At 38.9% G+C, this 27,890-nt stretch overlaps 1 protein-coding gene across 1 annotated transcript in view; it reads right to left on the bottom strand.

Annotated features, from left to right (window-relative positions):
- LOC149443738 (dynein axonemal heavy chain 5-like) overlaps positions 1-27,890 on the bottom strand; it is a 291,780-nt gene that overhangs the window by 182,885 nt on the left and 81,005 nt on the right. Inside the window, exons 23-27 of the mRNA XM_089655345.1 lie at positions 23,798-24,014; positions 18,666-18,886; positions 17,969-18,147; positions 2,962-3,075; positions 2,706-2,881 (exon numbers count right to left, since the gene is read on the bottom strand). Of these exons, the coding sequence (XP_089511471.1) occupies positions 2,706-2,881; positions 2,962-3,075; positions 17,969-18,147; positions 18,666-18,886; positions 23,798-24,014 (907 nt within the window). The remainder of the gene's footprint in view (positions 1-2,705; positions 2,882-2,961; positions 3,076-17,968; positions 18,148-18,665; positions 18,887-23,797; positions 24,015-27,890) is intronic.

Genomic DNA, 27,890 nt, shown 5'->3' with positions numbered 1-27,890 from the left:
CTTCACTTTCAATATGAGACTGGCATGCAAAAAAAAAAAACTGATGATCATTCGTCCAATATTTTCATCGTGTGCACAGGGCTTAAGGCATGTAAAGATCCACCAAATATGTAGTGGCAAACTACGTTTTAAAATCAATTTAGCATGGAAGACTTTGATTTTTTTTTAAGCATAAGTGTGATAGCTGTATAATGTACAAGTTGGCCTTACTGTGTGCAAAAAATCAATATAAGTATCAATACAGGAATATCGTCCCTTGATCTAAAATAGCATTCATGGAAAGAAGAGTGGAAAGTGGTTATGTACAGGCATAGTAGCTAGCTCACAATATTATGCCTGCTTTTGGCCTGCTAGTGCAATGCAACCAGGGTTCCTTATTAAATCCCCGTGAAAGACTTAAAACTCAGTTGCATCCAGCAACACTCATAAAATGTCTATGAATTAGCTCAGCTTGCTATCACTATAAATATGATAGGGGACCCCAGAAGAGGAGGATTGGGGCTGCTCTGTGCAAAACCATTACACAGAGCAGGTAAGTATTGCATGTTTGTTTGTTTTTTAAATATGCCTTTACAATCACTTTAATCCTTAGGCTAGCACTAAGCTGCATAATAATGTTTGCGATTGGAGTATACTTGCTGCCTCCTTTGCAATATATTATTCAATATTCTAGCATTATTAAACGCACAATTTTGATACAAAGGTCCAGTTTACTAAAGCTATTGCGACTTTTTCATAAGTAGATGAATATTACTGTGATCTTAGGACCAAATAGAAAAATTAGCAAAAGGCAAAAGAAAGGAGGGGGGGATACAGTACAAGAGGTGCCAACATCCCTGGAAATATGGGGAAAAAAGGGGGAAAGGTCCTCTACTTAGTGGGACTTTAGAGGCACGAATTGTAAATTAATGACTGATAAATCAACCAACCATTAAAACATAACACTCAGTTTTATTTATACAATCTTAAAAAAGACATAACACATTGAGATACATGAATTATGGCGGTAATTGTCAACAGATGTATAACTTAATACTGAAAGGATCAGTCATGCAAGTGTTGTTACTGACGCATTTCGAGACTAATTGTTGTCTCTTCCTCAGAGGTGCTCAAAGGAGCATGACGTATAGCCCCATATAGGAGCAGAGGAAGTACACATAGACCACCAAGAAGCCTAAAAAGTATTGATTCACATAATGCAACAGATAATACTCATGAACCTCTCACAGTAAGGATGGTGATAGCGTGCAAAGAAGGAAAGAAAGAGAAGGCCGCCCAAGTGTCTCCTGGAGGAACCCCGCCCGAGCACATCAATGGCGAACCCGCCACGGTCCGCACAGAGAAGCAGACGAGAAAATGCAGAGTGAGAAGGACCAAAAGAAAGACAGGTGGCTTAGCTCCAAAAATCCAAAAGGGGATTTACCAAGAAAAGAAAGGAGACCACTCAATGGGTCAGTTACCCAGAAGTAATGTGGTCCTATGTATATAAGCCAGGATGCATCAGCAAAAGGCAAAATGTATTGCCATTGTTCAATAAAAGCAATAGGAAATCGCCCTTAATTTATCTGGTAACAATGGATTGAAAAATACCGGTTGATATAGGTTATAGGCCTTTGATCATCATCATTGCCCTCTGCACTGTTTTACTGAATAAGGCAAAATAGGGACTAGTCCAACCTAAGGAACAAATGACTGCTTATGCAGAATAGCTGCATGTTTTTCTCTTTCCTAAGAAAATAATCATACTTGCTATGGTCTGTTGCATGTGGCATCTTATGTATAAATTTAGAAAAATATTAATTTACTGTATGTCGAAGAACATGTAGTCATATTGTCATCATATATATGATATATTGCATATGTCCCAACTGCACAGGTAAAAATTAAACTGAATGCAAGCTTTTAATTCAGTGCTTTTTCAAATTTTTAACCAGTGGGTGGTATTATCGGCACCATACCACCTGACATCCTTCAATCTGAAAATCGAAGGAGCCAGATGAATAATCATATGCCAAAACAGTGACTGCAGCCAATTGCCTCCTCGCTGCCTGTTTTAACCCTAAAAACACACACCCGCTGCTCCGCATCCACACAAATTGCACGTGGTTGCGGGGCAGTTAGCGGTATGACCTAGTTCACTTGAATAGGTCATTTGGTGGTTGTACTGCCCATCAAATGCACCAGGGGGTTTAAGTTTTGATGCAGCTGCAAAGCTTCAGACCTGCAGCATGTTTACAGCCCAGAAGCAGCTGTATGCCCCAGTCTGGGGGCAGTAAAACTGCATCTCAACCATTTGCTTTTACTTCTGCCTGACCGCCCATGTGAATAAGCCTTAAAAGAGAGACTTGTGAAGGGAGCTGTCTCCTTTATGAAAAACAATCACAGCAGTGGCATAATTGCCTTGGATTACTCCAGTTTTTCAAGTACATTCTGTGCTCAGAGGCTCTGTGTTTCTCTTCTCATCCACTCCAGAGTCATTGCTTCACTCTACCACAGCTCGCCGGGTGTCTCATACCGTTTGTTTGTCCGCCAACTCCTGATCCCACATTCAGCCTAGAGACTATGCAGACTGCTTATTCCATGCGCCTGTCTTCCCCTTTTATTCACATTCTCTGCTCTATCCTGTCCAAACTGGCTTTCTGATGCTTCTGTCATGGTATGGTAAAAGAAAGTTGTTTGATTGACTAGTATGACATATTATTTACCTGAGATGTTCATACATGACTTCTATAGGTCGATACACTTCATCTATTTTATTTTCCATGTCCTGCAGGTCTTCTAGAAGTGTTAATACGGAGTTTAACTGCTCCAAGCTTTCCACTGGAGTCGTGAGCTGCTGCCATACCGTATCTCTGTATTGAACAACATGGTGAAGTTCATCCTGAAAGGAAAGAAAATAATGCCACTGACTATACTTACGGCCATTACAAGGAAAATACATATTTAATAAGGTGTATGTACCTTAACATGCTGATGTAATATTGTTGCATAATGAGACTTCCAGCTTCCTGCAAATCCTTTTAATGTATCCTTCATCAAAGAGTAATCAAGACAAATACAGCCTAATTCCATAATCTAGGAAACAAAGCAAAATAATTCATAACTATACAGTAGTAAAAAGTGATACTTAAATGCCTATGCACACAGCTGTATGTCAGAGCAAAAGATATATGGGTCTCAGACTAAAATATCAGTATTTATAGGGAAGCAGGATATGTTTTGTCACATTAAATACACAAATATAATTTTTTTTAAGGCAAGCAAGCATAAAACAAAATTGATTTTCATTTAAAGTTTCCTTTTTCTTTAAGTTGTTAATAATTGAAGATTAAGATTTGTGGTTATACAATAGATTAAAGTGGCCCATTGGAGTACAGGTATGGCAGTAAGTGTTATTTTAAACAGGGGGAAATACAATATATGGACCGAATGTGAAAATAAAGCAGTAATCTACACATTCCACAAGAAACTAAAGCAATAAAGATATAGAGCAGATGCTTACAGTCATTGGTCACATGTGATGCCATTTATTTTCTAATATGTAGACAGAAAATTACAGCTTGAATCTAATTAATTGCTAAGGTCAGCACTTCAGTTGTGTGTGCCTTTTATTGTCTTAGTGATATTTGTTTCCAAGGGACAGACCTATAAAAACTAATGGAACAAAAGTAAAGATGCTGTCCATAGCTTCCAGCTGTCATTTCCTTTTTTCCAATTTTCAAATACATCAGCATCTCATTTATTTTAGTACTGAGCAACAATATTTACTGTATATACAATAGGGGAAAATTTTATGAACTCTACCAATACTCTTTTGCTTTATTATTTCCAGATACAGGCACTTTAAATATTGCATCTGCTCTGCTAGAATGGATTCTGACCTGCCAAATTCCATTACCTCCTCTGGGAACCCTGCTAGTATTGAAAATCCTGTGTTTTTTACCTATTTTGTGAGTGGTTAACTGTTTAATGTTGTTTACACATGAGATGTTTTGTATGCGTATGTGTAGTCTGAGGTGGTGTGGTCTCAGCACTCATTTGATTTGTGAATGACATCAACGGAATCCAACAACATCACATTTTGTTTCCTTTCATCAACAACTGTGTGCATGAGAGGTGTACTCCACAAATTACGTATTTTTGCTCTATATTTCTAATTTGTTTGCAAAGCTCACAGTACTTGCATGTACTCATATGCATGGGACCTAACAATATTTCTGTATTTTGTTGCTGTTAAAATGTTGTGCTTTGTAGTATTGCTTTAACCTCTCCTATGGTATAGAGGGATTTGTTGTGTACTACAAGTGGGACTTCAGTGCTGTAAGAACTGTCAAACTTCCACTGAACTATTCAACAAGTGCTTCAGTGCTTCAGCAAGGGTTAAAATACACCGTGCTGCCAGCACATAGTAGAGTCTGACTACTGCTGCTCTTTCACTCAAAACTGCAGCCCAGTCCCCTTAGCAGTGTAAAAAAAAAAAGTAAAACAGCCCCAAATGTGTTCCTGTACATGCAAGCTGAATATATTACAGCAGCTCCTCCAGATGTTGCTAGGGGTTCCTTAACTTGTAGCTAATTGACCTTCCTTCTGATGGTGCTTTCATAGTTCTACTTTCATCACCACTTGACAGAGCCAGTAGTATGATACAATGATCTTTTTAGCTTTCTGTAACAGTGGCATTCTAAGCACCACTGTAAAGGAGCATTCTTTCCACTGAAAATCAATATATGGGGCATTTTCCTAATGACTGACCCTTACTTTCCTACACAGGGGTTCCCTGAGGCCTAAAAAATGATTTTGGTGGTTCCTCTGGAGTAAAAAAGTTAAGAAAGGCAGAATTACACTAATAAATAACAAGGGCTTAATATGGCTTTAACAGAGTTTCAACATTGTAAACAATAATATATCAAAACCCCTTCTCTGCGCTTCAGATAGTGAAAATAAAATGTTAAAAAAACTCCCAGAAAGGGGGGGGGGGCCTGAACATGGCACTGTGAGGCTGCATATTGCAGGAGCTCCCGACGCCCGCCATTAGTGTCATGAGAGAACAGTTCTAGATCCTACCTGACCCGGTCTGAATGGCAGTCTGTGTGGCACTGTATGCCCATGAGCCGTGGGCCCCTTGGCAGCCGATTGTGATGGGAAGTCCCGGTCTGTGTGGCGCTGTGCTGTGTGCCTGTGAGTAGTGGACCCCCCCCGGTGGCTGGTGGTTGGCGGGAGGTCGGAGGAACCCAGTGATTTTGGTGGAGCAGGAGCTGAAGGCGGAGAGAGGAACTCCGGGAGCACCCATGTGACTGCCCATATGACAGCGGTCGGAGCCCCGAGAGGCTTTGGAGAGCAGAGAGACACAGCGGAGGAGGAGGTGGCTGTACATACAGAGGAAGCCCCCCTTACTATGCACACCACCTCTGAGACACCCAGAGACACTCAATACCTCGTGACCCTCCGCAGTCACACCTCAAATATTGCGAACCCTGACTGCAAATCCTGACTGGGACAGAGTGGCTCCACACTTTTGGCACAGATGGTGATGGTGAGTTGCCCTGGGCAGCGGCAAAACACTTAAAGATCTGCTGTATCTGCTGTCTTAACTGTCTATATGAGCAAGTGTGTGGACGAAAGAGAACATTGTTGGGTGGTCTCAGGGGTTGGTGGGACTGTAAAAACATCTTTTTAAAGTAAGACAGGAGGACTAATATAGGACTCTAGAAGAAGAGGAAAGAGGGTTATCTAGGGGACGGTAACAGTGGATTAGTGGAAAACCAGCTTCAAAGCCTAAATGTTATGAAGAGTAGATCTGTTAAAGGAGGGGGATCAAACCCCCCCCCCAATTAAATGCAAAAACAAGCACAATAAGAAAATATATGCCCCTACAGGAGAAAAGTCCAGAGACCTAAACCCTGGAGAAACAGCATGAAGGAATTAGAAAGCACGATGGACATCAATCTAGATTATCATTTGGGATATTGGAAGAGAACCAGATTAAAGAATCTATACATTCAGAAAGTGTAATAGAACAAGGAAACACGGAACACCAAGGAGCCATGTCACAAATACCCACAAAAATAGAGATGGCGGAAATGTTTGTGAAATTGGAGCATTCCATGAATAATGAATTGGCGGTACTACGCAATGACCTGGGACGAATCTTAACATGAGCTGAAGAAGTAGAGGGGGAAATGGAGACACATGCCCAATTAATTATTACACTAGACTCGCAGGTGGAAGAGATGCGAAGAGAACAGAGAAAGCTCTCATATAAATTGGAATATCAAGAGAACATAGATAGAAGGAATAATCTAAGGATTCGGGGCCTACCAGAAGAATCTCAAGGAGAGGACTTATGGGATAAAATAAAGAGAGTGTTCAATCCAATGATAGGTAGACCAGCACCAGAACACTTGAAAATAGACAGAGTACATAGGTCAAGGAGACCACAAGGAGTAACATCAGATATTTGATAATCCGATTCCACCATTATGAGGACAAAGAGAACATATGGAAAAATTGCATGGGATCCCTGAAATAAAGCTGCAAATTTTTGCTGACATTGCATCTGAGACATTGGTTAGAAGAAGATCTTTGAAACCTTTGTTGGATCAGATGCGGGAGAAAAATGTTTGATACAACTGGGGATTTCCTGCGTGTTTGATTGGGTGGAAAGATGGGAAATTGGCAAGATTGAGATTCCCAGAAGAACTAAGTGATGTACAGAAAGTGGACATTTGCGGGTGGTCAGAGGGGCCTAAAGAGAGTGCAGTGTAAGGAAAAAAGAAGTGGCAGCTGGTTTCTAAAAAGAGAATGTAAATTGTAGTGAGATGGGGAGTGGGGGATGGGGGGAGGGTCAGGGAGGGAGAGAGGAGGGGGAAGAGAAGGGGAGAAACCTCTAGCTTCCCTTATTTTTTCCCTCCTCCTCCTGTATCCCGACTCCCTCGTTACTTCCCTCTATTCCAATAGTTTATATAATCAGTTGTCCTCCTTCCCTGGAAGTGGTCTTCAGAGGCATTGGAGTAAAGAAATAGATGACACAGGACAGGCATAATAATTGATAAAGTAGGGATGTTAGGTAGGAGGGAACTCTGAGGAAAATAAGGAGGAAATGGCGGGATGTTAGGAGGCCAAATATGCTACCAAATTCTTGACTCCCAATGTTGTGAGCTAGGGGTCAGAGTAGGCATGTGTGTTTTGAGTCTCACCCTAAAATAGGAATCGTTATTAGGAATAAACAACAACAGATTCCAGGGCAAGAATTAGGCCAAGAGTAATACAGAGAAGAGGGAGGGTGGGAAGAGTGGGGGGTGGAGGGAGGATGGAGGGTGGAAAGAATGGGGTAGGGGGAGGGCTAGATTGGGAGGGGGAAATCGCTATGTTCCAAATCATCTATATTTCGATCCCTCCAATTGAAAATTTAGAGGAGAAGAGAAATAGCAGGTGAAATTAGTTTGATCAATTTCATGACCTATAACGGACCTATAAGGGAAATGCACCAATACTCTACAGATGTAGTGTTTCTACAAGAGACACATATATCTCAAGATACAAATGTCAAATTATACTCCATACTGTAATATCCAACCTGGCATTATGCTGATTCACCAATAAAAAAGGGCCAAAGGAGTAGCAATTGGGTTTTCAAAAAATGTAAGATTCACGTTGGAAGAAAGACGGGTGGATTCAGAGGGTCAGTTTCTATTTCTGAGAGGAAAACTACAAGGACTAGAATGTACGCTAGTTAACATTTACTGTCCGAATAAAAACTCAATGGTATTCCTTGAGGGTATGCTAAGAAAACTTATAGAGTTTAAGAGGGGTAGTCTGATTGTGGCAGGAGATTTCAATTTCTGCATGGATCCATGGATGGACACGTCATCACGTGCGCAGGAAGATGGTGGCAAAAAATGTACAGTTGTGGCCAAAATTATTCAACCCCCACTGAAATTGAGTGTTTTGGCCAGTTTGACATTGCTTTTGATCATTCAGTCATCTTGCTTACATTTACATTAAAGAGGCACTTGTAGGTCAGACAAATATAACATAACAGTTATAATGAAATAACCACAAATGTCTTTTCTGTGCTCACAGCATTATCAGTTTTATTCAACCCCCAAGTGACATTCAATCTTAGTACTTAGTACAGCATCCTTTTACAGTTATAACAGCTTTTAAACGTGAAGCATAGCTTGACACAAGTGTCTTGCAGCGATCTACGGGTATCTTCGCCCATTCTTCATGGGCAAAGGCCTCCAGTTCAGTCACATTCTTAGGCTTGCGCACTGCAACTGCTTTCTTTAAGTCCCACCAGAGGTTCTCAATCGGATTTAAGTCTGGTGACTGCGATGGCCACTCCAAAATGTTCCAGCCTTTCCTCTGCAACCATGCTCTAGTGGACTTGGAGGTATGCTTGGGATCATTGTCCTGTTGAAAGGTCCAACGTCTCCCAAGCCTCAGGTGTGTGACGGACTGCATCACGTTTCCATCCAATATCTCCTGGTACTGAAGAGAATTCATGGTACCTTGCACACGCTGAAGCTTCCCTGTACCTGCAGAAGCAAAACAGCCCCAAAGCATGATTGACCCTCCACCATGCTTCACAGTAGGCAAGGTGTTCTTTTCATCATAGGCCTTGTTCTTCCTCCTCCAAACATAGCGTTGATCCATGGGCCCAAACAGTTCTAATTTTGTTTCATCAGTCCACAGAACACTATCCCACAACTTTTGTGGTTTGTCCACATGGCTTTTGGCATACTGCAGTCGACTCTTCTTATTCTTTGGAGACAGCAAGGGGGTACGCCTGGGAGTTCTGGCACGGAGGCCTTCATTACGCAGTGTGCGTCTTATTGTCTGGGCTGAAACTTCTGTACCCACATCTGACAAATCTTTTCTCAGTTCCTCAGCAGTCACACGGGGACTTCTCTCCACTCTACGCTTCAGGTAGCGCACAGCAGTCGAAGTCAGCATCTTCTTTCTGCCACGACCAGGTAGCGTTTCAACAGTGCCCTTTGCCTTGAATTTGCGAATGATGCTTCCTAAGGTGTCTCTTGGTATGTTTAACATCTTTGCAATCTTCTTATAGCCATTGCCCTTCCTGTGAAGAGAAATCACCTCTTCTCTTGTCTTCCTGGACCATTCTCTTGCCTTCACCATGTTTGTAACCACACCAGTAAATGTCTAGAAGGAGCTGAGTATCACAGTCATTTTAAAGCTGCCTAATTGGTGCTTATTATGCTTGATTGCTGCTCGGTGACATCCACAGGTGTTTTCAATACCTGATGGAAAGCACCTGTATGAACCTCTGTTCTTCAGAGTGGTAGTCTTTAAGGGGTTGAATAATTGTGGCAATGAAGAAACCACATAAGAACCATTTACTACTGTATTACATAAACAATTGATGTCATTTTAGTTGCATTTGGGTAGTTACAACGTCCTTGTAGGATTTGATTCTGAATACAATTCCAAATGTACACTATAGTCCCTAAACCCCTTTACAGCATTGGGGGTTGAATAATTTTGGCCACAACTGTAAATCTGTGAAAAAGATGTTAAATCAATGTCAATTGATTGACACTTGGAGAGTTAAACACCCAAGAGAAAGAGATTATACCTTCTTCTCCCCAACACATGGAACGTATTCGCTGCTGGATTATATAATGATTGAGCATAGACAATTGGAATCGCTGGTAAAATCTAACATAGAATTAATGTCTATATATGATTATGCACCTGTCTCAATGAGACAACGGGTGAGAGGGGAGTGGAATAAAATAACAATGTGGAGACTAAATGAGATGCTTATACAAGACCCAGAAATAGAGAAAAGATTAAAGAAAGCAATAGAGCAATACATTGTATCTAATGAGACTGAGAAGGTATCAGTTGCTACAATCTGGGAGGCATACAAGGCATTAATCAGGGGAATCCTGATCTTGATAGGGGCAGAAAAAAAATAAACTTGGGAGAAGAAAATAAGGTTAGTGACGGAGGAGTTATATAACTTAGAACAGCTACATAAAAAGAAAATGGATTTAGATATACACCAGAAGATAACTCTTAAAAGAAAAGAGCTAAAAGATCTTATGGAACAGGAAACAAGGAGGATTTTTAATAGGGTTTCAAAAGAAAGATATCAGTGGGGGAATGGACCTTGAAAATATTTAATGAAAAGTTTAAGGGAAAAGAAATCAAAGAATTTTATAGAAAAAATTAAAGATGAAACAGGAGAAATGGTGCATTCCACCACTGATATCACTAACATGTTTCAAAAATATTGCAGCAGGTTGTATGGAGTAAATTCTAAGAACCAGAAAGAAGCAGAGGAAGAAAAGAAGGAAAAAAGGCAGATATATTTAAAGGAGGCCAGCTTACTAAGATTGTCAGAAGCAAAGTTATTAGCTTTAGAAAGAACTATCTCCCAAGAGGAAATTATTATAGCGTTGAAGGGTATTGCTGCAGGAAAGAGTCCCGGACGTGATGGATATACTGTGAAATATTATAAGAAATTTAAAGAATCATTAGTCCCTAAAATATGTACATATATGAAAGCGTTAGGAGAGGGGTTGGAAATGAGAGAAGAATTGCTGCAAGCATACATAACAATTATACCTAAAGAAGGGAAGGATAGATCACAGTGTGCCAACTATAGACCTATATCATTATTAAACATAGACACAAAATTATACGCTAAAGTACTAGCAACTAAGCTGAAAGAGCTGATGCCAGAGTGGATACATTTAGATCAAGTGGAATTCATTCCTGGCAGAGAAGGGAGGGACAATGGTCTGAGATCACTGCTCCTTCTGCAAAAAGCAAAGAGAGAGAAGTTGTCGATGGTAATCCTGTCGATTAATGCTGAGAAAGCTTTTGACGGGGTAGAATGGGGATTTATGATAGATACGTTGAAGGCATTAGGACTAGGGCCCAAAATGTTTAAGTGGATAAAAGGGCTATATATTGGCCCGCCAGCAGCTGTAAAGGTCAACAGGTCCCTATCACAGTTTTTTAAAATGTATAATGGTACAAGACAGGGATGTCCACTTTCCCCTTTTTTATTTGTAATAGTCCTGGAACCACTATTAGCGATAGTAAGAAAGAGTATAGATGTAACAGGAATTAGGATAGGTGACGTGGAACACAAGGTAGCGGTATATGCAGATAACATGCTGTTTTATATTGTAAACCCTAGATTAACGTTACCTAATTTAATGAGGTTATTAAAATACTATGGAGAGTGATTAAATCTGAAAATTAACCCCTCAAAGTCAGAGATATTAAATATTAATGTTCCAAAGATAGAAAAACAGACTTTACAAAAAGATTTTCCTTTTACATGGAGGGGAAGAGAATTAAGCTATTTAGGAATAAAGAAACTATATCAGGCAAACTATATTCCACTAATAAATGAAATAAAGGATGAATTGAGGAAAATCTCAATGGTATGGCTTCCCTGGATAGGTCGTATAAATATGGTAAAGATGGTGATAGTACCAAAAATCTTGTATAAGTTTCACATGCTCCCAATACATTTACCAGGTTCTTTCTTCGTGACATTAAAAAAATGATACTCAGGTATATATGGGTAAATAAGAAACAAAGAGTTAAATATTAAGTTTTGTGTAATGGTAAAGCTAAAGGGGGTTTAAACTTGCCTAATTTTAGGAAATACTATATCTTGGTGTTATTATCACGTATAGTAGATTGGACACATAATTAACAAGGGAAATGTTAGGTAAAAATGGAAGGTATATTAAGTAAGGCTGGCCATACATTATACAATTATCTGCAGATTTTCTGCCCAATTTCCTTTAGATTTACCTTCAACTATGTAGTGCAAGGGCCTGCCTAATTGGATACAACTGAAAGTGTTGTTTAGGTTTGTCCTCCTATTATATGGTTTTTGGTAAATCTAAACCAAAAATCTGCAGATAATTGTATAATGTATGGCCAGCCTAAGGCACAATTAGACAGGATTATCTGGTTGCCACAAAAGTTTCGTATAATGGATGAAAATACTAGCACATTGACACAGAAGGTATTAAGGGTTTGGGATGCAATGCGCAAGCAAATGGGATGGAAGTATAATTCAATATTAATACCACTGATGGGAACTGAGTTTTTTCCACCAGGGAAAGATAATATCTCAGGGAAATAGATAAAAGATAGAAATTCACGCTTAAAGGATATAGTAGATAAGGGGAAATTATGTTCTTTTCAAGATCTAAAGAGTAAAAAAAATTTCTTTTTCACATTAGATGAGTGGTGGTATCAACTAGGACATTTTTTTTAAGCTCTTCCGAAACCACTGAGAATGGTTGAGGACATGTATCCATTTGAACGAATGTTGAGTACAAATACAGTTCAAAAACATACCACCTCTAGGATCTATAAGATCCTTATTGAATTAGCTGGATCTGATTCTCCATTGTTCTTAGAGAAATGGGAAAAGGAGCTTGGAACAAAATTGAATGAGCAACAAAAAACTAAATATTTAAATTAACACACGGGGTGATGAATATTAACACAGTTTAAATGAATTATAAATGTTTAGTAAGATGGTATATTACACCTAATGTAGCACATAAACAACAATCAGAAGTTTCATTTTTATGTTGGAGGGGTTGTGGGATTAAGGGAGCAATGGCACATATATGGTGGGAATGTCCTAAAATACAGAAATTATGGCAAGAAATAATCCAATATGTACAGGAGATAATGGGGATCTTCATACAGAAAGATCCGTGGGTTTGTTTATTCCATAAATCTGAGATTCCAGTGAAACAATACAGGAATAGGGTACTATATTATTTAAATAACACGGCCAAAGGACTTATCCCCAAATTTTGGCAAGTATAAGAGCCCCAAAAATAAAGGATTTAATGGTATGAGTTTAAAATATTCAAAAGATATCTGGAGGCGGTTGGAATATAAAGAACAGGGAGAGTTTAAAGGAATGGCAGCAGTGTTTTGTATGAGGGTTAGAGAGAGAGGAGGTAAGAATAAGGGAGGTGGATATAGAAGGAAGAATATAGGAGGAAATAGAAGTAACGAAAATGGAATATGGGGTGGGGGAATTTAACCGGGTGGGGGGAAGAGGGTGGAGGAGAAGGGATTAGGCAAATCTATGTAGTATTTGTATTTTCAAGCTGTTTGATATAATGTTTTCTGTTTGGTATAAAAAAAGTTATAAAAGCTATACTTAAAAAAAAAAACTCCCAAAAATATCACTGCTGCTACTTTAATCCCTCTTTAAACATACTGTATATAGTAAAATAATCGTACAATATAGTGCTCAAATCACTAATAGTGCTGTAAACAACATATAAACAAAAAAAATGTGAAAAAATATATATAATATAAGGGCACTGTGCTCAAAGTGAAAAAAATGTTTTTAAGCAAAGCATAAGTGTCCAGTGAATTCAGTCCCAATAAACTTTGACAAAATGTTATAAACATAAGGTCAACTCCTGTGTCTTCTTTCCACTTTAAACATACAGTATATCACCAATGGAACCTTCAGTGACTACCACCAATCACCCCAATCCAGTGTAAATCACCAGATCCTTGTTGTCTTTCATATTTCAGATAGGCAAAAGTGCTTGCTTGTTTAGAACATCATCCAGACCAGTTTTGCTTCTCCTCAACAAATACCTCTCCTTCTAAACTTCGCAAATTATTAATATTAATATTTTGATTGCTGTGTCCATATAGAGATTATCTGGTATTCATGGGTTATTCTGCTATATGTCTATTTTGTTTATTGTTCATCCGGCATATGTGGAGTTAATTGGCCATGTTTGTGCTTTGTTTTGATAAGCTACAGCAAATGTGGAGTTTAACTGCCATGTTAGTTTATATTTATATTATATATATTATTTATATCTGGTCATTGCCTGGTTAATCTGCCATGTTTGCTATAATGTTTTTTGACATATGTGGGCTTAATCCGCAGTGTTAGTTATATTCAAATCCGACCAGTGTGGGATTAATTCACCTTTTATAATATAATATAATTTGGCACATGTGGAGTTAATCCACCATGTTTGTTTTTTGTTATATGATAAACTGTGGGAAATGTAGGGTCGATCCACCATCTTGGTTAGGTTTTAATCTGGCCATTATGGGGGTTAATCTGTCATGTTTGCTATAAATGGAGGATACTGTTTCCACCCAAACCATCTCTTGGAAGAAGTTGGTAAAGACAAACATGTTGGGATGTGGATAGGCGTAAACAGAGAGTGAGTTTACTGATTCACTGCATACAGCAGTCATGTGAATTATGTCATATGTGATATGCTAAGTTTCAAGAATTTATCTGGTGAGTCTCATTTTATATGGAATAAAATACAGTAATACCTCGGTTTAAGAATTTAATTCATTCATTCTGCAGGACTTTTCTTACAGTGAAAAATTCTTAAACCGAAACGCCGTTTCCCATAGGAATGCATTGAAAACAAATTAATCTGTTCCGGAGATCAGAAAAAAGTAAACACTACATTCGCCTCACGCTAAATGTTATTCAAGATGCCAATTTACATTATAAAGAGGTTCTGCTGATGAGTCTAGATATAAACAAGGCCTTTGACAGTGTTCTTTGGCCCTATTTATTTTCCTTGCTACAAAAAATGGGCTTTAATGACGAGTTTTTAGCTGGTATACACGCCCTATATGACTCTCCAAAAACAAGAATTAGGCTCCCTGGCTGTAATTCGGACTTTTTTACATTGGGTAGAGGTACCCGTCAGGGCTGTCCTCTTTCACCCCTTTTATTTGCGCTGGTGTTGGAACCTTTGGCAGTAGCGATCAGATCACATCCGGATATTTCAGGCTAACCGTTACTAGTCTCACATTTCAAAATAAGCATGTATGCTGATGATGTTATGCTTTTTCTTACTAACCCGTTGACTTCATTGCCTAATTTATGTGCCGTACTGAACGTTTTTGCTATAGCGTCAGGTCTTACTGTTAACTTTACCAAATCGGTGGTTATGCCGGTTAATATCCCTGATTCCCTAAGTGCATCTCTCCGTGGTTCTTTTCCATTCCGCTGGTGAACAGATCAGATATCCTATTTAGGTATTAATCTCACTCCCAGATAGTCAGATATGTTTGCTGCTAATTATCCACCATGTGTATCACGTCTCTCTACTCTACTGAAGATTTGGCATGGTTACCCCATTTCCTTCCTGGGTAGAGTCACGGCTGTTAAAATGAATATTTTGCCTAAACTTCATCTTTTTAGAGCACTTCCAGTTCCGGTCTCAAAAACGTTTCTGAACCACTTTCAGCGGACCATTAATAATTTTATCTTGGGTAATAAGCGTCCACGTTTTGCTTCATCTATTTTGTACCGCTCACAACGGACTGGAGGTCTCGGTCTTCCCAATTTTTGGCTATATTACCTTTCGGCTCGTTTTGCGCAGCTATCACAATGGGCAACTATTAACTCTCAGATCCCATGGGTCAAGTTTGAATCTCAGTCTATACGCCCATTCTACTTACCGGGTATTTTGTGGTCCAAAATCTCCCCACGATCGCTTACCTTTTATAACTCCATAGTGACCCATTCAGTGACACCTTGGCCCAAATACAAATTTAAATTAAATTTGGTCTCTCCTATGCCCCCAGTATCTAATTTTCGGGTGATCCTACTTTTGCAGCAGCTTTTTCTTCTCCTCAACTGTTTCATTGGTGGTATGATCAATCTCTTATCAGATTATCTGATTTTCAAAGAGGAGGATCTTACATTACCTTTGATATGCTGCGCGCGCTTTTTGATATTCCCCTTCGTGAGTACCATCGTTGCCGACAGATTAGACACTTTTTTAAGTCACACTTTGGCCTTATACCATCTTCTCTGATTTCCTTTTTTGAATGTACCAGCCGTGACTTTCCTAGGGATAGGGGTCCTATTTCTAATTTTTATCACCAATCTTTGCTCTGTCTTTTTAATACACCTCCTTTATACCGACAAAAATGGGAGGAGGATAGTGGTACCACTTTTTCAGATGAGGATTGGGATTCCATGGTGGATAACATATGTAAAAGCTCTCGATCTCTTTCTGTTCATGAGACGGCCCTTAAGGTTTTAACCAGATGGTATTATACCCCATCAAGACTACATATATTGTTCCCACAAACGTCCCCTCTATGTTTCCGGGGCTGTGGCCTTACAGGCACTTTGGTGCATATATTTTGGGATTGCCCGTCCATATTTTTGATTTGGTGCAGGATATCCGAGGTGGCTACCTCTCTGGCGGGTACCCCAGTACGCTTGTCTATACAGACCTGTCTATTGGGGGCTCATATCCCAGGGGTCCCTGATGCCATTATGAGATTGATACATACTATATGTATTGCCACTTTATGGTCTATTGCCTTACTCTGGAGGTCCAATGCTGTACCCTTGGCCTCCGTCCTACACAGAATTGATGCCGTAATGCTCATGGAACGCATTCATTATACCCTACTGGATAAGATGCACTTATTTGATAAAAAATGGGAGTCATGGAGGGATTATAGACATTTATTGCATGATTAACAACATTTCCAGTGAAAAATGACTGACATATACTGTTGACAGAAGTATCATTCAACCTATCTTATCATTAACGTTTTTCATGTACTTGCAATCTAATTTTTTTCTGTTTCTTCTCTTTCTTACTATAATATACTTTTCTGAATTGTACTTTTCAAAAGTGCCTTGTTTTTGCTGTAAATATTATTTGAAAATGTGCTGTTGTTTTACTGTCTACTTTTATTTAATAAAATCGTTTGTAAACAAAAAGTAAACACTAATAAATACCGCATGAGTTATTTTATCAAGTCATGCGGCATTTTAGTAGTGACAACCATGTGCTAATATTTCAGCTGTCAGCGGGGTTCCCCACTGACAGCTGAATGGAAAAGAAATGCCGGCAATTAAAAAAATAATTTAAAAAACTGCGTGGGGTCCCCCTTCCCATCTATACCAAGCCCTTCGTGTCTGGTATGGATTTTGAGGGGAACTCCCACGCCAAAATTTAAAACAAAATCACATGGGAGCCCTCCCAAAAATCCATACCAGACCCTTTTCAGAGCATGCAGCCTGGCAGGTCAGGAAAGGGGGGGGGGGAAACAATGTTTCTTTTTAGTTTCTTAAAAGAAACAACATTTCTGTTAACTTTGAGGAAAGTGACAGCTAATTCTGTGAGCTATAGTGAAAAAAAGAGCTAGCAATTGCATTTAAAAATCAGCACTGACATACACTTCGTATTGCGAAAAAAATTCATACAAAATTTGTAAACCGAGGCATTATTTTCAGTGGATTTTCATTTGTAAACCGAAAATTACTTTAACCGAGGCGTTCTTAAACCGAGGTACAGAGTTTTGGATTCTATTAGTTTATTGGAAGCGTTTTGTTCCTTACATGACATGAGCCTATTATCACACTGAAAGCAGAGTTTAGAAGGAAAGTCACTGAAGGCACCATTGGTGATGTATGTTTAAAGTGGAAAGAAGACACAGGAGTGGACTTTGTGTTTATAAAATTACTTCACAGTTTCTTGGAACTGAATACACTGGAAACATTTTTTTCACATTGAGCACAGTGGACTTTATTTTATATATTTTTTTCACATATATTTTTTTGTTTATCTCTTTATATGATTTTCACAGCTTTATAGGGTTTCAACATTGCTATCCACTCTTTGATTTGGGATTAGCTAGGGCAGCTAGTGAGCATATAGTTGCAAAAATGTAATCCTGCAAACTGTCAGCAGCACTTCCCTTCTGAAATAGAAATGTACTAATTGATTTTCTCATTAACTTTTGGCAGTTTTACAGAGCATAAACATGGGTTGGATTGAAAATGACTCATTTTGTGATTCAACTCCTGTAGCTGACAAAACATGTAGAAAAGCGAAGCCTCTCTTTTACTAGTAATATCAAGAAATTTACTAAGGTGTGTGCGATAGGATTAGTAATATAATATCCTTACCTCTGGATAACTTTTAATTTTCTCTTCAATATCTAAAAGTCGTTTCACTTCCTTGTGAATGATAGCAAGGCCTGGATTACCAATTAAAAACTCCTCGCTCTGTTTGTACATGTTATCCGCCCACAGGAAGTCATAACAACTTAGGCTGAAAAGATGTTTCTTTACCACTGGCTGAATATCTTTAATAAAATGATAATTCATTATTATGTACAAATATATTTTACTAAACAATGTACAATTTTAAGTTAACTGAGACAAAGCTAGCCAGTAAGCAATCACCAACCTTAACATAGAATGGGTTAAATGGATTTTTTTTGTGACATACTGTACATGGGGTTTAGTGGGTTGCGTCAGCCCTGGGTTCGTATATGTCTTGCATTCTATAATTCCCTACTCTGTTTCTGTCCACTTGGCAGTTTTGGATGTTACTATTCACCTTTGTGTTCCAGCACCTGCTGTTGCATTCTCCATAATATAAAACACTTAAACAGGGAAAGTGGGACCACCTCATAATGGCCATAGCAGGTGTGCAGACCCAGGAACTCAATTTACTGCAATTCTCCAGCATCTACCATAATCTGAAATATCAGCCTTAGGTGGACTTGGTTTAATATTGTATTATGTATTTACTTTCGTAAAATACTCTTTTTTATACAAATGTCAAATAAAATATTAGTAGAAAACTGTTCATATATACCTCTCATTGTTGTCTCAACCTTTTCCATAATGTGTTGCAGTTTGTTATTTGCAGCTATGGACACCTTAAAAGCTTGCCCCTTCCTTTCTCCAGACCACCAGCTCAAAGAATCACTTATATTTATAATAGAAAGAACAACTTGTTTGATGGTGTCCTGGGCAACATCCATAGTGGGAGCTATAAGTATGTGTGGAATTTTAAATATGAGAGAAAGCTTAAACCTGCAGAGGAAAAAAAAGAAGCTGAGGTGAGGTTTATGGGATTCTTCAGATACCGGTGATATGACATCATTTAGAGACATGTATGTTCGATTCTGAAGGCAACATTGGTCTTTGTATTTCTGACATTTCTAAAATCATCTTTAACAGTAATAATTGTAAGGGTCCCCGAGGTTCTATTGGGTAAAGTCTAAAAAATCAGCTCCAGTTACAGACATCAGCATGCTCCGATCATAAACCATGTTGCTGGACCTCCAGGAGTTTAGTAAAACATAAAGGAAAGTATCTGCATCCCAAATGGAAAGTGTTCCAAGCTCTATCAAAAAATAGCAGAAAGGTTAACTGGAACCCAAAGCTTCTGCACAAAGCTTTGAATCTCAGTCTGCAACATGTTAACTCAGTACTCCAGAGCAGATCAAGATGCAAGATGTCAAATCATTAATAATTAAAGGACATCATCAACTCAGCACTCTTGGGTAAAATGTACTTCCCGCATCCGTAGGGATTATCTTGTTTATTAGCAGAAGCAGTACAATATAATGTTTCAAAAGCATTGTGGGCATGACCGCAAGCCATATGTGTTGCCTTAATAAATATATGGAATTACTACCGTAGTCCTTTATTATTCAAGATTTCCCAAGACAGCAAAACTTCGGTATTTATGAACATAAGTCTCCATGTTTTTAGTTTGACCAAAAGGCAGAGATCACACATCATATTCAATACTGTAATTTTATAGATTATACATTTGTATAATGGCCGGATATTTGTGTCTTGTATATGAATAGATTCCATTTGCCTTTGTTGTGTCTCATTTGTTTTTAAAAATCCACTTGAGAGCAGGGCATTTTGGTATTATTGCTATGCTATTGATGGAAATCATAGAAACAATGTAATGCTATGGAAATGTGAAGATTCCATAGGTAACTGTTTACTGTTGGAAACTGACCCTCATGGGATCAAACAATAATTGAATATTCTCAACTATGTAAAGTAGACACCTAAATTGTAAAGAGAAGACATATGGGCATTGCAGCATCATTCCTCGAGTCTTGAATCTCTGATGTTAGCCCACATATTTTCAGAAATAAAAGACATGTCTACCACATTGCGTAAAAAGTAAAAATGTCAAATGTAATAACATAATGAAAATAGAAAAACTGCATTTTTTGATGGCTGCACTGTGAATTTTATTTGCTTATGTGAAAAATGGGAGCTTTGTCCCAGTTAGCTGGAGGGACAAAAAGTGATCAATCACAGGTCAGTGAAAGGGCTAAAATACAAAAATACTAGTGCACATTGTGTAAATATATAAAAAGTATTGTGCTCAGGGTGAACAACATGAACCAAACAATATATAGAAAACAGAATAAAGTATACTAAATATAGTACTAAAGAAATAAACAATGTCAGTCCATACGGGACGCTGAAGTGCTCAAAGTCCTCAAATGTAAAAGATAATTAAAAAACAGTCTCTGTAAATGACAAAATTCTCTCAAAGTGCAAATAATCAAAAAAATCTTCTTCTACTTCATTCGTGTCTGGAAGCAATCATCAGTGGAAATAGGAAGACTATCAGCAGGAATCTAGTGCCATTAAAATATTTATGATCTTCCTTTCCCCCCTACTCAATTCAATACTGATCTTCAACCCGAAATGGTTGGAGTGGAGCAGTGGGTCTCAGTAAAGTCCATATGCCTGATGGAGCCTTATTTACATTGAGCCTAACTCAACCTCCTGTAATAAGGGGTCTGGTGATCTGGTAAGCCTTCAATTTGCCCTTTACGGTGGTGGCCACTCACATGGGTGATTTCTGGTTGGAAGAAAGAATAATTTTTTGATTGTTTGCACTCACATTTGAGGACTTTGAGCACTTCAGGGTCCCATATGGACTGTCTTTATTTATTTATTGAGCACTATTTATTTAGCACACTCTATTGTGGTTTCTATATATTGTGTGGTTCATGTTATTCACCCTGAGCACAATACTTTTTATATATTTACACATTGTTTAGGAGGGGGATATTCCTTTTGGTGAGTTTTGCTGCTTTGTGTGGTGCGGATGTGTGACATTTGCACAGGTTTTACTTTTATTCTTATTACTAGTGTACATTGCTATTGCTTTTCAGTTCAGTTCTCTTTTAAGACAGCAGTCTAGTCTAGTCTCTATGGGGTTTATTTACTAAAACTGCATGGTGCAAAATCTGGTACAGCTCTGCATAGAAACCAATCAACTTCCAAGTTTTATTGTCAAAGCTTAATTTAACAAACTGAAGTTAGAAGCTGATTGATTATCATTCACAGCTGCACCAGATTCTGAGTGCACCAGTTTTAGTAAATCTCCCCCTATGTACCCTATGAATACTTATATTCTCTTCCAAATAACCAGCATTAAATGGAAACAATATAGTTTGGGTTTTTTATATTTCAAAGCTACATTTTTTCTGTCTTTTTTATGATATACATACAATCTTTATTTGGAATTTAAATTATTCTACAAGACAAAGGATTCCCAAAGCACTGCAATTTTTCAAAAAGAGGGAACCAGAAATTGTGTCATATCAACTCACAAATACTGTAAAACATATCAGCTCTTGATATTTACTATAGCTGGCAGATGTTCAGTATAGGTTTTTTTAGTATGGCTTCACCATACTAAAATCACACTGGATGTTACTCTTTGTACTGTCTAAAGAGATATAGTGGAAAAGCTGATGAATCTTGCCCCTTCTGACTATTCATGGACTTGTCCACCTACCTAGTGTTTCCCATCCTTAAAAACTGAATGTGGAAAGGGCTAAACCATATTTACACAGGACAATGCACACATCAACTACACTCTATACTCTTCTACAGGGATCCCTACTTCTCCTCTATGCTTGTTTTTGTGTGTCATCGCTCTGATATGTTTATCAGCCTGTAACATTCATCTATTTATGTGCACAAGATTTAATGTGCTATATTGTTGCATTCTTGGAAACCCAATGTATTTTTTATTGATGGCATAAAAGGTGATGACTCCACGGATCACCCTTTACATTTACCAGTGACAAGATAGGGAAAATGTATACATTCTTTAATCTTAAGTGCCAGTTCACATACAGTATATGTGGATTGGATGTGGTTTGAACCACATCCAATCTGCATAACATAGCTTCCTATGGTGCCTGTTCACATTTTTCCAGTGCACTGGTGGTGCGGATTTAGTGTGGATTGAAAAAGAGTCCTGTACAATTTCTGAGCAGTGCAGTCTGGTTCAGGTGCGGATTACAGGCTATTACTTCTATGGGAACCATTTCTAAACCACACATGCCATCAGTATTGAACATGATAAAATTCTGACCTGATCCTGATCTAAACCTTTCGTGAACCTGATGTAAACCTGACCTGAAGCGCTGAACAACTACTGTATCAATTAGTTGTGAAACTTGAGCTTCAGTCCGCACTGCATATATGTGAATCAGCACTAAAAAGACATGATATATTCTTCACACCCAGCATAGTGTTATGCAAAAGAAAAGAGCAGGGTGCCAGGTGAAGGTGTGGTAAAAACAGCAATACTTTAATGTAGCACACGTACATTGGAGCAATCTGTGAACAATTCAAATGATCTAGATTGCATGCAGGTGCAGCTCTCTCCAATGAGGTTCAGCTTGATGAAGTAGGCAGAGCCTCGCAAACGCATTGTGGCCAGCCCATCTGGCACTCGCCGGTGTGACGGGAGTTACTTTGGGTGGGGGGTCCATGGAACCCAGCTTACTTTGGAGAGGTGGGGAGACCCCTGTCTCAGCTCCCCATATCCCTCATATGTGTAAATCACCCTGTGCCTGTTAGGGGTACAGGGTGATCTGTCCTAATATTGTGTGGGCTTTGTCTCATGTTTAATGTTATGTGGCTGCATCCCATTATTCTATTGTTTGTCTAGCTTGGGAGCAAACTATTATGGGATGTATGTGTTTATGTGTATTAGCTTAGTGGGGGAGTGTCTCCAGCAGCCCTCCCTCCTGATGGGACTGTCTGCTGGTGTGAAGTTTGAATACCTGTGTGTCTCTTGTTACTAAATGTAGATTGCCCCACCTGGTGTCATTATGCAGGGAGAGGGGATTGTTCCCTGAGTGTATATATATTGTATCTGTGTTACTTCAAATCTGGTGTCATCTGGATCTTGGGGTGCAATAGCCAGATTCACTGGTCTCATTTTCCAGAGCCTGAGAAGCAGCTTCTTGTCGGAGATACCCAGTCGTGGTTGTCTGGGGTCCGTTACAGTCGGTGCCTGTCACAATTGTGTTGGTTTGCGTTAATGGAGGGGAGACATGCTGCCAGCATCCATCCAGGAGTGGATCCCCATCTGTGCCTCACAGCTGATCACACTCTATACCCACGAGTGGACCCTCGCCTCGCAGCAGATGTTAGTCCATCATCATTGGAGAGAGCTTCACCTGCATGCTCTCTTGATCATTTGAGTTGTACACGGGTTGCTCCAATGTAAGTGTGCTACATTAAAGTAGTGCTGTTTTTACCACACATTCACCTGGCGCCCTGCTCTTTTCTTTTGCAGGTCCATGAGGGATTCCCCATATCCTTGGCGAGGTGCTGCCGGAATTGTTCGTGTTCCACTCCATAGTGATCCAGCTGCCCCACTCTTTGATGAGGATCTTGTTATGGACTAGAATATATTTCACACTGCTTTTCTGTCATTTTTATTTACACTACTCTGTTTCCATTGCAGTCTATGAGTGCTGAATTAGCTGGCTTGTTATTATTTCAATTTGCTATTTTACTCACTACCCAGCAAACTGTTACACTGGCATACTAAAGCACAACACATCCAGTAAATTGGTTATTTCTATACAGAGTTAAAACTAAAGTATATCTACAGCAAGATTTATGGACAACACATTACTGAAACTGTACCTCAGTCTATGTGTCTGAATTTTGGATCCCAGAAGAAGCTTAAATGTATTGGCCAGAGGCTTATTTTTCGAAAGTTTAAATCCATCTGCTGGTTGATCGAATACTTGAAGTTCGTTTGTCAGAGATTCCATGTCGCAACCTATAAGTTGTGCTAGGATGACTAATGAATGCAGTATACAGGTGAACATGGCTTGATACAACTGCTCGCTGAGCGATTCTGGAAATAAAACATGCAAACAATTAAAACATGTTCACATTTAGGGCTCATGTACACTGCAGCTCCTAAACTGACATTCAGGAGCTGTTCAGCATTTATTTCAGCATCCCCTGAACTCTCCCTAATGTTTTCCTATGTGTCCATGTACACTATGTCGTTTACAGGCAGTTGAGTTTACAGTAGTTTTTTAGATTTTACTGACGTTTCAAACGCCATACGCTTGTTAACCGCATTTATAAGCGTTTTTTAACTGTTCCTGCGTTGATGGACCTAGTACATCAACGCAGTCAGTTCCAGGTTTAGCGTGAAGGAAAAATTGGTAGAACGTGCTGCATTATGCTCATGATGCGATCCATAGTGAATAAAACCAGAAAAGACAGGTCATCTCAACACATACTGCTCTCTCTGCTTCTGTTCTCTCTATTTCTCTCAAAATGTCTGAAGTAGTTAATTATTTACTATTTTCAGTGCATTCTGGGCATTTTGGAGGGCATCCTGAGGTTATCTTTTAAAAATGCTTGTAAACGCAAACGCACATAAACGCGGTATGCAAACGCGGCTAAACTAACTTTTTTTAACCTATATCTTCCAGCTATCAGTTTCCATCGTTCAGAAGAGTTTTCCAAACGCCCCGTGTACATGAGCCCTTACAAAGCCTCTTAACTAAATTTAGTGTACTTTGTTTAGATGTTTAACTCAACTTGCAGTTGGCCTCATCTGAGACAATGTAATAAATAAATCCAAAATACAGAAACAATTTACAAAAACAAGATGTACACTGTTAGTTCTTGAAAAACATCTTACAAAGTAAACATTACACAAGCATTATTGTGTATCACACAAAACATGGATAAACTACACAGAACATTGTAAAAGGGCCTTCTATTGAAAAGGAGCTGTGCTAACAAAAGAACACTCTCTATAAGTACTCTTGACATAAGTAGGTTTTGTGGGAGCAAATGTTTTGTTACTATGTAGATTCTCTGCAAATAAACATTAGCAAACTTCAATGCATATTGCTTTGCTTGCAGCACTATATTTATTTTTTATTTTTTAAACAGTTGAAGTTTATTCGTATAATAGCATAACAAGGTTAAACCAAGTAGTGTCTTAGAAGAAATATACATATGACAAAGATGTATAGTTTACATATACATTCTGTTTGTTTTGACACATGTCAAATATACAATCAAACTATATTTCTGTGTTATTGTGTAGCACCCTCCTAGTTGGGATGCTAAGTAAATATCATTTATAATTGTAAGCAAGGGAACAGAGATTGGTTTGGTCTTTTCAGGGTTTCACAGGCTGGGAGTTTTATTGCTTCCCCTGCCTCCAGAAGAAGCTTCATGAGCCTAGGGAGCTAGAAATCAAATACCCAACCTGAAAACTAATCAGGGCCTAGCCAATCCCTGGGGAGGTAAAATGTGGACCTTTTGTGGTTGAAACACACTTTAATAGTCAGTTGAGTATGTGTGTTTTGCATTGGTGATTTTAAATTTGCAGAGAACAGTAACTGAGACACCTTGGGGAAAAGCAATTAGATAGGTTATCCAGTTACTGGTCCAGACATCTGCACAGTATAAACACAAATGGACACCATCTGAGTTCAGGGAACTGATGTTTGCATGTCCAACAACCATGTTAAGTCTATGGCCATCCTATGTTATGGTCTTCTATTGTAAGAAAATTATTTAATGTTGCATACCAGTGGAAATCAAGGTGGTGGATGCTATTTTCTAGAGTGCCATTTGTAAAAAAAAAAGACTGCAGAAAACACATGCGGTCAGTACGCCTGTGAACGGCATTAACATTGGACAGTTAAGATCACAGTCACAATGTACAGAGCCAATCAAAGTGATCAATATCACCAATGTTGGCACTATATAAATCCTATATAATAATAATATTAATAAGATAACACCAATCACAACCATGATGGTCTCATGGTTTAACCACTTCAATACCAGGTACGTTCACCCCCTTCCTGCACAGGCAAATTTTCAGCTTTCAGTGCTGACACCCATGTTTTTTTTTTTTGGGGGGGGGTTTCTAAACAAATTAAAAAACGCAAAAAAGTTTAAAAAAAAAGGTGTTTCTGTTGTAAATTTTTGCAAATAAGTAATATTTCCTCTTTCCACTGATGTGCGCTGATTAGGCAGCACTGATGAGCACGGATAAGCTGCACTGATGAGGCTACACTGATGGGTACTGTTGACGATGCACTGAAGTCAGTTGATGAGGCTGTACTGATGTGCACTGATGAGGCAACACTGATGGACACTGCTAAGTTGCACTGATGGGCACTGACGAGAAGGCGCCAATGAGGCGGCACTTATAGGCACTGATACATGACACTGATGGGCACTGATAGGTGGCACTGATGGGCATTGATATGAGGCACTGATGGGCACTGAAAAGCTGCACTAATCATCAGGGCACTGAAGATTAGTGCTCTGATTACCAGTGTAAAAAATGGAGTGACAGTCTTGCCGGTTATCTGCAGGTTCTGGAAGGATGTCCATGGATGCCCTCTCAGAACTGGAGGATCGCACTGTAGGCTTTTGGCTATAGAGTGGTCGGGAAGTGGTTAATTTGCCACTGTTAACTAATAATTGTAGGATTGTTTTGGGGAATTTATAAGGTGTCAGTGACAACTAATGATTGTGGGATTGCTCTTCTTGAAAGACAAGTGGGGTTTACAGTGCCACTGACCATCAAAGTGGTTCTAAAGGCCATTGGCTCCCACTGCTTTCAATCACAGCCTTTGAGGAGAGAGCAAGGGATGGGGCCGAGCCATGCTCTGTGAGTCAGTGGACACACAGAGCCAGCTTGGAAGTGAGCAAGCACAAGTACTCCCATAGCAAGCAGCTTGGCACTCAGCAGGGGGAGGAGCCAAGAGTGCCATTGAGTGACCCGAGAGGAGGGGGATTGGGGCTGCTCTGTGCAAAATCATTGCATAGTGCAGGTAAGTATGACATGTTTGCTATTTAAAAAAAATACATTTAGAATCATTTTGTGTGTGTGTGGGGGGGGGTAAAATGCCACTGATCACCCATGATTGTGGGATAATTTTTTTAAGAACTGAAAGGTAAATGTAAGCAATCCCAATTTTTTGGCCTTTTTTCTCTTATTTAGTAAATAATAAAAAGAAAAGCCTGGTGATTATCAAGTACCAACAAAAGAAGTTGTAACTGTCTGAAAGAATGATATACATTTTATTTGGGTACAGTGTTGCATGACCGAGTAATTGTCAGCCAAACTCACATTCAAATCATAGCACTGAAAACTGAAAAATGGCCTGTTCATGAAGGTTTATATAATGCTACATAAAAACTTAATGGATAAGTTCACCTTTTTCTTTTTCTAAATTCCAGCTCCCCTATGGAAGGGGAGTTTGGTTATCTGTAGTCTAAATCATTTTAATATATTTTTAATATTCCCCCATATTTTTCTTACTCACCTATTTAGCATACAATTTGTTTTTAAAAGATGAGTTCACCTTTGTTCAGGTTTTTTTTCTTCTAAATTCTAGCTCCCCTATGTATACAGTAGCATTAATCTACTTTCTTTTGGAGGAATTCAAAAGCTTTCCATTTTTTGTACCCACCATTATGTCAGTGTCCAGATGGCTGTACAAAAAAGTTTTTCCATTACTTCTGCCTTTTTTCTTGCAGAGACTTTAGGTCATGACACTGGAAGAAGTTGATGAGCAACCCTGCATGATCTACCCTCCTACCTACCACCCACTTCCAGGGACATGTACGGCAGCCCATCCAAGTGGATGAGCTGCTCTATGCATGACAAGCGCAAATGCTCAAAAACACCCCCAAAAAACGCATGCGGGAATGTGAATCACTATGCAGAGATGTGAAC

Source organism: Staurois parvus, unplaced genomic scaffold (assembly GCF_062004578.1).
Source record: "Staurois parvus isolate SC_StPar_1 unplaced genomic scaffold, SC_StPar_1.0 ptg000834l, whole genome shotgun sequence".
NCBI classification, from domain to species: Eukaryota; Metazoa; Chordata; class Amphibia; order Anura; family Ranidae; genus Staurois; species Staurois parvus.
Note: the sequence above shows the minus strand (reverse complement) of the source record. Positions and strands in the feature narration are given on the sequence as shown.